Raw genomic sequence first — 12,651 nt, 5'->3', positions numbered from 1 at the left:
ATATCGGAACTCGGTATCGGAATTCCGATACAGCGAATATCGGCCGATACCTGATATTTGCAGTATCGGAATGCTCAACACTAGTCATGACAGCACCAAATATACCTATGTTTAATTATTTGAGAAATAAATATACAGTATATTGTAACACGCTAGGACATTGTAGAACATCGTGGCAGTGACATAGCAGACACAATCCATATAAGTAAAATGACTCATGCTACCAGGGATGTTTGCAGGCTTGGCTCTTCAGCCACTCAGCATTTAGCACATTTAACTGTTGTGCATATCCTCGTCAGAAACAAAACATATCAGTCCAGAGGCTGTGACACTCTGAAGCTTTTCCATCTGCCTTTTCTGTGTCAGTAATGAGACAACCTCTAAGCTGGCTTAGCTGAGCTTGCTAAGCCAACAGCAAAACCCATACTGGAGCAGGAGGAATGGAACTGATGAGTCCCACTAATAAATCCTACTCATCACTCCAGTAAAAACTGGCCTAAAACTATCATAAATACAATGGCTCAGAACCTAAGCTTCTGCACCAACCAGTACCCGTCTTTTACTATCTCGCCCCCCCCCCCCAACGTTCCGGGGGAGATATACGCTCTTGGTTCAGAATATTCCCTGTCATTCACCTACAATATATATATATATATATATATATATATATATATATATATATATATATATATATATATATTTATGTATTTGCGAATTTGTTGAATTTTTGTTTAACACTAATGACTTTTTAAGACTTTTTAAATTTTAATAGTCTCAGTATGTTCCAACAACAGGAATATCCTATACTGCAGGAAATAACAATGCAGGAAATCTCAGACAATTCTGGGGTCTTTCATGAGCCCTAACTGTCTAGCCATAATAAGTATGTGCTCCAATCGCATCACAAGAATTCCCTGTGACACTATCAAAGGGGGTTTTTCCTCACCCTCTGAATGCCACAATCAGCATTGACAGCTTATTTCAAGAGGTTAAACATCAGACATTACTCTGATGTCTACCAGTATAGAAGAGTGACTTCTACCTTTATAGAAGGGGTTTCAGTTGTGTATTACAACCGTTGCCCTGATTGTGCCGCCATACTTGCTGTGTTTGACCATTGAGTATGACAAATGTGTTTGTGACATTAATACCCATCATGTCTTCTGTAGGGGTTAAGGGGTGCAAACTAATAAGTAGAGAGCAAGGCTATTTTGTTGATAGACATAATATGTTTAAACTCAATATTAATAGCAGTAAAGTTTATAAAAATAATTACATGCATTGCAAACAAGTATATGTACCAGGAAAGTCTGCTATCCAATAAAAGTTTATAAGCATATCATTCTACTTGATACCTCATTAACAACACCATTGTTACAAAAGTTTCTCTTTCAGATTTATTTCAATAAGTTGAAGGCTTTTCATGTGTTTGCTCAATGATTGTTACATCTCAGCACTGCTAATAAAATTTTAATTATTTGTGCTTTTAGAATCACATATAGCCCGTGGTACTGACCTAATTTCAGAAGGGCTTGGAATAGCAATTAAGACAGATGTTACTAAATTATACAGTTGTTGTGCTACTGATTATGCAGTCATCGTAAAAAAAAGATAGGAACCAAATAAAAGGATTATCGCTATTTGCCTGCTTCCACATACATTTGATTTGCTGGTGCTTCCTTTTCAAAAGCATGTCTATCACACTGTCTTCTGTCACTGCAAACCTTTTCAAATTTAGCTGTAAAGAGGATTAGCCATAACATGAAAAGTGCTCAAAATTGTACAGCCACAGTGACTGGGAGTTTATCTCGACAAAAAATGAAATTCCTTCTCCCTCTTTCCATTCAAGCTTGCTGTCAATGGGATACATGAAACATGTATCAAATGATAAGAATCCATAAACACTTAGATCCTTTCCTTATTTTTGTAGGGTACATTGATTAATCTGTCTTTTTACCCAGAGAAAGCACTCTGGCCTTTTTTTGGCATTATTGTCGTTATCATTTTGACAGTCTTGACTGTTCCTTTGGTTCTAGGTCAGTTCGCATGACTAGTCAAATGTGCCAACATGACAAGATATTAAGTATAGATGGACATTTTCAAAAATATGAAACTTAGAGATCAGTAATCAAGAGGCTGCAGTATAATTAATGTGCACAGTCCTATGGTATAACCGGAGAAAGTGTACAATGTTTGTAAAAATATTTATCAACTGTTTACAGGAAACAAGTTACATAGAATTGGCTCCGATGATCTACCATGGTAACAATAGTTGCATACATGCAAATTTATTAACTTTAATTTATGGAGCATTTTCATGATTCTTCATACACTGACACTTCAGATACAGTATTTCTTAAAGATCATGCTCATGTTTTAATTAAACAGATTAATCTATAGTATGACTTTTTTTGTTTTTCTGCAACCTTTCCACAAAAAATTTAAGTAAATAATATTTAGTGTAAAATATATTTTGCATGCATTTGTTACATAAAACAAACTTAAAAACTTTACACTCGCTAAGTAAGAATAATTGATTAGTTACTCAGTGTGAAACATAAATGACATGGAAATGGGATCCTACGTACCCTGTCTAAATGGGGTGTCAGTGGGGAAGTGTTATTTCACTCAATGTCTCAGGAATGATCATTTTTGCTGTGGATAAGTGATATAAGATGTGATTTGTGGACCACCCTTTTTGATTGATGATTAGTGATGAGCGAGTGTACTCGTTGCTCGGGTTTTCCCGAGCATGCTTGGGTGATCGCTGAGTATTTGTTATTGCTCGGTGATATAGTTTTCATCGCCTCAGTTGCCTGATTTACGACTTCCAGATACACTGAATACATGTATGAATTCCCTAACAAACAGGCATTCCTCACATGTATTCAGCATATCTGGAAGTCATAAATCATGCAACTGAAGTGATGAAAACTATATCTCCGAGCAATAACAAATACTCGGAGGACACCCGAGCATGATCAGGAAAACAGCAGCAACGAGTGTACTCGCTCATCACTATTGATGATTGATTGGTGAATAACTGATTGATGTGAAATGCCCTGATAGTCTGTTATTTTGTTATTTTGTAGAAACCATGGCATATAATTATATAATCCCTACAGCAGATGTTATATAACAACATATCAGAACTTCTTGTCATTCAGTGAATGTCACAGGAAAAGGAACTTTCTACTAATTCAATTTTTGGAACCTAGTGTATACAGCATCAGTTTCTCTATTGTCATCAGTGTCTGACATGAAATGTGATATTCATACATATATAGTCTACAGACATGGCAATAGAAATTTACATTAATGTTACTCTGCAGAGAAGACATGGACTTGAATTCTTAGGCCACCTTTTGGATGTTGCATTCCTAAAAGTCAATATTAAACCTTCAACCAACTTTGCCACAAGACTTAAGATAGTATGACAAACCAGAAACTCCATTTGCAAACACGAGTTTCAGGGTTTTTGCCCCTCCTCAGTATTAAAAGATCAATATTGCCTTTTATGATTGCTACATCCAATGGGTGACACTAAAGTTCAAGTGTTCTTGGTCTCTTAGCAGGATATTTGTATATTTGCATTCCCAAAAAAGCTTTGCATGGCCTATAAGTCTCCTTACACACCCAATGAATGTTATACTAATAGTTTTTCCACTGCATATATATATATATATATATATATATATATATATATATATATATATATTTATTTATTATCATGAAGTCAAGTAAATTTTATTTTTTTACACAGTTTCAGAATCAGTTTAAGTATGACATAGTTTGGGCTTTAGCTGATATCAAAACATCAGTCTGTCTGGAAATCTTTACTTGCTGTGCTGTATTAAAATACTAAAGGGCTTCTAGTGAACAATCGTAACCTTTCAAGCCCTTGAATGTCAATGTCAGGCATAGGTGAGTGTTTTTAAATCAGCTTTAGAAATAAGCCTTGTATTTGAAAAATAAACTGGCCCTTTCTATTTTCTCTATGAAATAGCAAATATTAATCATAACAAAGAACCCACTTTAGATCAACTTTTGAAAGTGAAGGTCAGCTCCAACAAATATAATGATTTCTAGAAAACATAAAGACGCCACCTTTATGTTGTGACAAAACCCACCCGAGTAACAAGATTTACCAGAGATGCATTAAAAATAGCGTGAATGAGTACCTGTTATGTGAGGACCACTGCCAGCATCTATTTTTACTTCTGTAGTTCATTGATATTGATAGATAATATAATACAAGAAGGGGGCTCTGTTGAGGGAGACCTGCTCTGCAAATAAGGCTTCGCCCCTGGCAGACTAAGCCCTAGACCATGTATTACATGGACTGTCCATTTCATGCAAGACCTGTCCATGACCAGACATGTCTTTATCAATAACGACAGCTAATTGCAAGTGGTTACAATGTATGTAAGTTAGACAATCAGTTAATCACATCCATTAAAATTCCCTTTAATCTACCTCTTGGCTTTCTTGTGGCTAATGCACACTCCGACATTATTTACACCTAGGTCCTTATTTTTGACCTGCTATTACAGCATTCTGGACTCCGCTCTGTGATCTACTGATAGGATGCTAAATATTATCAGCCTTTTGTATGCCACAGTTTTAAAGTTTTTGGTCGTAGTATAAAAGATTTAAAATGTTCTTGCTTTTTTCAAATCCCTATTAAGAGAATAGTTGCTAAATATCTGATCACTTAGGGTCTTACACCCAGAAGAATAATGATCCCTAGAACATAGATGTGGAGCTCCTGCCTTTTCCTAGCTGTGGACAAAAATGAATAGAGTGGCATTCATGAACTTCATTAATTGCCAAGGTACTGAGCTCTGTTTTCAGGATTCTTTGCGATTATCCGTTAACTGCATGTTGTACCGATACATGGTACAAATGTTACCATCATAAACTATTTTGCCGTATTTAGTGCTACGGTTCTCTTACGTCCACTCATTCCGCACAGATGCACACACAATTAGGACATTTTTGCACACCATTATGTTGCTCAAATTACCATTAATTCTTAATGTTCTGGTTTTAACAAACGAAAAAAGGTAATGAAAATTTCCATTGGGGCTTCTACCAGAAATGTTATTACTTTAGAAGACAAGAATAGCAGTAGATATAACACAATTTAAATCTCAGTGGAACCCTAACTCCTCATTATGTCATTGAGGTGAGACGGTCTCCATTGGGGTCTGTGATATGAAAGATACATTATAGTTACAGTTAACATTATCAAAGTTCTGATGTCAGTTTGAAAAGAGTCTGATACTGATTTTATTTTATAATAAAACAGTATGAAACAATAGCATTTTACATGCACTTAAACAAAGCAGCATCTTATCAGCAGAAAATTATGACACTGGCTGCTAAAGAAGCACGATGCAGAAGAGCAGCAAAAACCAAGCATAGATGATAGATGAAGACCCTTTTATAGTTTGTTTGTCTGTCTAACCACCAAAAAGGTAGCTCCTGAAATGAGACAGTTAGTAAAATAGATGATGGGTTCTTCAACATTGTAAAATAGGACTTGTGGAACATCACTTGAATCAGGAAAATTCAGAAAAATTCCGATATTCGAAAGCATCGGTATCGGATTGGATCGGCCGATACCGGCAAAATATCGGATCTCGCCGATACCGATACCCGATACCAATACAAGTCAATGGGACACAAATATCGGAAGGTATCCTGGATGGTTCCCAGGGTCTGAAGGAGAGGAAACTCTCCTTCAGGCCCTGGGATCCATATTCATGTAAAAATAAAGAATAAAAATAAAAATATGGATATACTCACCCCTCCGGCAGACCCTGGACCTTAGCGATGTAACTGGCAGCCTCCGTTCCTAAGAATGCAGAGTGAAGGACCTTCGATGACGTCGCGGCTTGTGATTGGTCGCGTGACCGCTCATGTGACCGCTCACGCGACCAATCACAAGCCGCGATGGTCCTACACTCACTGCATTCTTAGGAACGGAGGCTGCCGGTTACATCGCTAAGGTCCAGGGTCCGCCGGAGGGGTGAGTATATCCATATTTTTTATTTTTATTCTTTATTTTTTACATGAATATGGATCCCAGGGCCTGAAGGAGAGTCTGCTCTCCTCCAGACCCTGGGAACCACACACTGGGAACTTCCGATTCCGATTTCCGATATCACAAAAATATCAGAACTCGGTATCGGAATTCCGATACAGCAAATATCGGCCGATACCCGATACTTGTGGTATCGGAATGCTCAACACTACTCTTGACTCTAAGTAATGTGGATAATCGAGTCTACATCAGAATCATACACAAAGCAATAGATTGTTTTATAATATAGTATGACTATCCTATGATATTCATTTTATGAATTTGTCGTAGTAGCTCCTCGTTTTAATAATTGACTCATAAATTACTAACCTCATTTGGGACTTAATGATCAGATATTATTATAGTGTATGTGTCTTTGCATTTTAATATATGTATATAAACAGCTCTGGCAAAAATTAACAGACCACTGCAAAATGTTCATTTTGTCTGATTTTTCTCTCTATAGGTATGTTTTCGAGAAAAATGTAAATTGTACTTTTATTCTAAATACTACAGACAACATGTTAAATATGATGATAATAAAGGTGCGCTCGCAGCCCAGGGTCCACCGTGCAGGAGTGGAACCTGCTGCTAGTTAATGGCGGCACTATATGGTGGTACTATATGGCGGTACTACGCCAGAATAAACACAGGTTCTGTCACCCGGTCTGTATAGGAGCGAACTCTGTTGCTTCACAGAGTCGCTGGGAATAAAGGTAACGCTGTGCCCTGTTAGCATTCACAGGGTGATTCGAATGGATAGTGGGATCCCTGCAATTCACCACCACTATGCTGGTGATTGATCCCGCTCTGACCCTCGGTGGCTTATGAGCCCGCACCTGAGGACGCCCTGAGTCAGATGCTGGGATCAAGCGGGAGTTTCCACCCTACACTGAAGGATCGTCAGGAGATGCTAAAGATAGTCGCACAGAGTGCGTACAGCACCGCACTGGGGGTCCCTGCTGGTTAGACGCAGTATAGATTGTGGCTGGTGCTGGATGGCACTATCTGGCGCTAGACAGCTCCAACATTCGCGGACATTCATCAACTCTAGGGATGAGAATGATTTAGAGCTTTCACCAGAACAGGCATACATCCCCACACTCACAATTACTGATTTGTACTAGCGCATGGCCGAGCGGCCATGCGAACTCTTTATAGCTGCAGCTCTCCAGGACCTCCTAGTGGACCAATAGGAGCTGCTACAGGGCCTGAGCATGTGACCCCCGACCTCCAATGAGAGGTCTACCCTTGAGCATGCTCAGAAGGAGAAAAGCAGGACTTAGTCCCAGGAGTGCCTGCTCATTGCTGAACAGTATTGGTTATAATGGCTGAACCTGGAAGGGCAGCAGCAACCAAATGCGCAGTATCTGTCTGAGCCAGGTGCTGGCACCGATGTCTCTGCTGAGCAGGCTCCACTGTGGCCGGAGGAGAGTGAGAGACCACAGTGGAGGTGGTTCAAGATTCCCCCTGTGCAGCGGTGGGAACTCGACACCTAACACAACATGTCTCTGAATTTCCAAGCAATTCATTTAGTATTTTATTTCTAAAAAGGAGAAATGGTCAAAACTAAAAAAAAAAAAACAATTCTTTCAGATGTCAAATAATGCAAAGAAAACAAGTTCATAATCATTTAGAAACAACAATACTAATGTTTTAACTCAGGAAGAAATCAATATTTTGTGGAATAACCATGACTTATAATTAAGCCTTCATGCATCTTGGCATGCTTTCCACCAGTCTTACACACTGCTTCTGGGGCAAAAATGTAAGCAGTTCTACTTTGTTTGATGGCTTGTGACTATCCATCATCCTTTTGATTACATTCCAGAGGTTTTCAGTGAGGTTCAGGTCTGGAGATTGGGCTGCCCATGACCGGGTTTTGATTTGGTGGTCTCTTAATTTTTGCCAGAGCTGTATATGTATATATATTTTTTTTTTTTACTTTTTATTAAATTTGCGTCACTGCATAAGGCCCTACTTTATGGTGGAGAGATTTAGCTTTTGAGTAAAGATAAATTATAATGTAATTTATGAATTTTTTTTGTAGGTGTCGATATAAAAAAAGATTTGAATTATGTTGCTTTCTTCTTCATTTAGTTTTTTTTTCTAAATCAGGCTTCTATAAAAATAACCAAATAATTTAAATTCTTCACATCAATAAGAGTGTATGGATATACCTACGGGTGTTTTTGTTATATTTATATATATATATATATATATATATATATATATATATATATATATATATACTAGATTGTGGCCCGATTCTAACGCATCGGGTATTCTAGAATATGCATGTCCCCGTAGTATATGGACAATGATGATTCCAGAATTCGCGTCAGACTGTGCCCGTCGCTGATTGGTCGAGGCAACCTTTATGACATCGTCGCCATGGCAACCATTATGACATCTACGTCGATACTGTGCCCGTCGCTGATTGGTCGAGGCTTGGCGGCAGACTGTGCCCGTCGCTGATTGGTCGAGGCAACCTTTATGACATCATAGTCGCCATGCTGTGCCCGTCTCTGATTGGTCGAGGCCTGGCGGCCTCGACCAATCAGAGACGCGGGATTTCCAGGACAGACAGACAGACAGACAGAAAGACAGACAGACAGACAGAAAGACAGACAGACAGACGGAAAAACCCTTAGACAATCTATATATATAATTGTCTAAGGGTTTTTCCGTCTGTCTGTCTTTCTGTCTGTCTGTCTGTCTTTCGGGTATTCGGGTATTCTAGAATATGCATGTCCCCGTAGTATGTGATTCGCGGCAGACTGTGCCCGTCGCTGATTGGTCGAGGCAACCTTTATGACATCATCGTCACCATGGCAACCATTATGACATCATCGTCGCCATGCTGTGCCCATCTCTGATTGGTCGAGGCCGCCCGACAAACCGTCGACCACTCCATATAAGGTATGGTCTACAAACCGCCGACCACTCCATATAAGGTATGGTCTACAAACCGCCGACCACTCCATATAAGGTATGGTCTACAAACCGCCGACCACTCCATATAAGGTATGGTCTACAAACCGCCGACCACTCCATATAAGGTATCCTGTTTGTAGACCATACCTTATATGGAGTGATTTCCAGGACAGACAGACAGACAGACAGACAGACAGACAGACAGAAAGACAGACAGACAGACAGACAGACAGACAGACAGACAGACAGACGGAAAAACCCTTAGACAATTATATATATAGATATATATTTCAAAATTGGAACAGCATCACATATTACCGCAGTTGTCGTGCAGCGCTTTCTCAACCAAAGTTCAATTGGCCTCCAGTAATAAAGAGAAAAAAAGGAAAACAGCACAAAAATTAAAGAAAAAAATGGGCTTTAATGCCTGAACGGCGTGGCTACGCCGTTCAGGCATTAAAGCCCATTTTTTTCTTTAATTTTTGTGCTGTTTTCCTTTTTTTTTTTTAATATATATATATATATATATATATATATATATATATATATATATATAGCGAGAGAGAAAGAGAGCAATATCAAGATATGTAATAAGTTTTGAACATATCTTTTGATTAATTCAACTATTTTTGTTTTAAAATTTTAAAATGATCTAATTGCAGAACATTTTCTTTTTTACTGTATTTACAATATCCTTTACTTTAAGAACTCAGTGCCATATTTTATTGTATAGACAGTTTAGTGAGATGCACTTATAAGCTTTTACAATATTGACTGCAAGATTGGAGAATGAAAGAACATTTTAGTAATTGGACATCTTCCAAGAACAGTATCTTGGCTAATATTTATCAATGTCCTGAGCTGGATTACCTGTTGTTCTTCAGTATACAGAGGAGTGTGATTACTTCTCTACACTCATTTAAAGTGTTGGCTTCAGTTCAAAATTTACAGGTCTAGCTTCCAAGGTAAAACATCTGGTCTATATGTCCTAAATTATATCATTTGTGGCCTGTTTCAGTTTTGTAGCAGAATGATTTATGGTCTGTCCAATGTAGATAGGTGGATACGCACAACAATCTATTTTACATTCATGCACCTTAAATTTTATATATTTATTTAATGTAAAGTTCAAAGTAACTTTAGACTGTTTTTTTGCACTAAAAAAATAGTACATTTTGGTAAAGAAATGGCTGCATTTTGTTTTTTATTCATAATAATGTTCCTTGTTAATTCATATATGTTCATTTTTATGTTTTCAGTTACGGACGAGTTTATGCTGCCGACCCCTACCACCACGCACTTGCTCCAGCAGCCACCTACGGCGTTGGTACCGTGGTAAGCTTTTGTTATTATTTTTCTCTTTTTCTTTCATCACATATTGACTGTTAATTTTTTTCATAGTGGTAAGGTGAAAGCATTGTATTATTTATTTTTGCAGGTAATCGGTGTGTTTAATATTTTTTTGGGGGGGATTTTTTAACTATTCTTCAGACTACTTTTTCATTTCAAAAATAGGGACAAATTCTGTCATTTTCAATCAAATTAAAATATGAACTAGGCAAGATACAGATGAGAATTTGTATTTTTTTTTCAGTTTTTCATCCAGAAAATACAATTAATGTTTTATCAGTTTGCTATGTCAATAATAGCAATAGATCTGCTAAAATAGATGCCTTATGAATAGGGTACGTATGACAGCCATGTTTTAACAATCCCATTAAATTTATTGGATAAGAAAAAGATAAAGATATTTCATGCAACCATTTTTAACACACAAACGGTTGGTTTATGTACAAAAGCGTTCATTTGAACAACACCAAAGATTTGCAATGGTCCGTGTTCTGACTCTATGCTACCCTTTTTGCACGCGAACAAAAATACACTCATCTGAATGAGTTATCCAAGTATCATAAGGCATATCAATTGCAAGGTTGTCTTTACAGATTTTATTAACTTTCAAATTTCTAAATTTTACATTATATATAAACTAAGCTCTGGCACAAATTAAAAGACCACTGCAAAACATTTAGTTTGTCTGATTTTTCTCTTTATAGGTATATTTTGTGTAAAATGTAAATTGTTATTTTATTCTATAAACTTCTGACAACATGTCTCTGAATTTACAACAAAAAACTTTTTGTATTTTTTTTTCTGAAAAACAAAAATGGTCAAAATAAAAACCGCCAGTGCTTTCAGACCTCAAATAATACAAAGAAAGCAAGTTCATAATCATTTAGAAACAACAATACTAATGTTTTAATTCGGTAAGAGTTCAGAAATCAATATTTTGTGGAATAACCATGATTTTTAATCACAGCTTTCATGCGTCTTGGCATGCTTTCCACTAGTTTTTCACACTGCTTCTGGCGCAAAAATTTAAGCAGTTTTTCTTTGTTTGATGGCTTGTGACTATCCATCATCCTCTTGATTACATTCCAGAGGTTTTCAATGGGTAGAGGTCTGGAGATTGGGCCACCCATGACAGGGTTTTGATGTGGTGGTCTCTTAAATTTTGCCAGAGCTGTATATATATATATACACTTTAAATATTTATAAAACTATCCTAGAGAAAATCTCTGACTCTTGCTTCCTTTACTTATACAAGGTGACTGACAACTTTTTAGGATGAGCTTGTTCACGAAACCACCCCTTTAACTAAGATAGTTGGTGAAAAAATCCATATATTATACAAACTTACAACCTAATGCTAGAAATATATGATAGTAATTAATAACTTAAACACCATCTAAAAATAATCATGTAGATATTTACATTGTAATGTTTTGCAACTCCTTCTGTCTCCTAAAAACTCTTATCATGTAATAGATCAAACTAGTCACCAGTAGGGTTGAGCGACTTTTATTTTTATAGGATCGGGTCGGGTTTCACAAAACCCGACTTTCTCAAAAGTCGGGTCGAGCGAAATCGGCCGATCCTATAAAAAAGTCGGGGTCGGGGTCGGCCGAAACACGAAACCCAATGCAGTGCAATGGGATACTATGGTTCCCAGGGTCTGAAGGAGAGGAAACTCTCCTTCAGGCTCTGGGATCCATATTAATGTGTAAAATAAAGAATTAAAATAAAAAATATTGATATACTCACCCGTCCGGAGGCCCCTGGACATCACCGCTGGTAACTGGCAGCCTTCTTTGCTTAAAATGAGCGCGTTCAGGGCCTTCCATGACGTCACGGCTTGTGATTGGTCGCGTGGCGGTCACATGGGCGGCCGCGACCAATCACAAGCCGTGACATCATCTAAGGCCCTGAACGCGCTCATTCTTAGGAAGGAAGGCTGCCGGAAAGAAGCCGAGGGTGAGTATATTCCTATTAGGTATATACTCACCCTCGGACACGCCCTGCTTCTTTCCAGAAGCCTTCCTTCTTAAGAATGAGCTCGTGAAGGGCCTTAGATGATGTCACGGCTTGTGATTGGTCGCGGCCGCCCATGTGACCGCTCACGCGACCAATCACAAGCCGTGACGTAATTCTCAGGTCCTAAATTCCTAGAATGAGGAATTTAGGACCTGAGAATTACGTCACGGCTTGTGATTGGTCGCGTGGCAGTCACATGGGCAGGCCGCGACCAATCACAAGCCGTGACATCATCTAAGGCCCTGAACGCGCTC

General features: G+C 38.1%; 1 protein-coding gene across 16 annotated transcripts in view; it reads left to right on the top strand.

Annotated features, from left to right (window-relative positions):
* Positions 1-12,651, top strand: part of RBFOX1 (RNA binding fox-1 homolog 1) — a 957,869-nt gene that overhangs the window by 940,145 nt on the left and 5,073 nt on the right. For all 16 annotated transcript variants that reach the window (XM_077275267.1, XM_077275270.1, XM_077275261.1 and 13 more), the window contains one exon: positions 10,285-10,360. In XM_077275267.1, the coding sequence (XP_077131382.1) occupies positions 10,285-10,360 (76 nt within the window). The remainder of the gene's footprint in view (positions 1-10,284; positions 10,361-12,651) is intronic.

Source organism: Ranitomeya variabilis, chromosome 7, assembly GCF_051348905.1.
Source record: "Ranitomeya variabilis isolate aRanVar5 chromosome 7, aRanVar5.hap1, whole genome shotgun sequence".
NCBI lineage: Eukaryota > Metazoa > Chordata > Amphibia > Anura > Dendrobatidae > Ranitomeya > Ranitomeya variabilis.
Note: the sequence above shows the minus strand (reverse complement) of the source record. Positions and strands in the feature narration are given on the sequence as shown.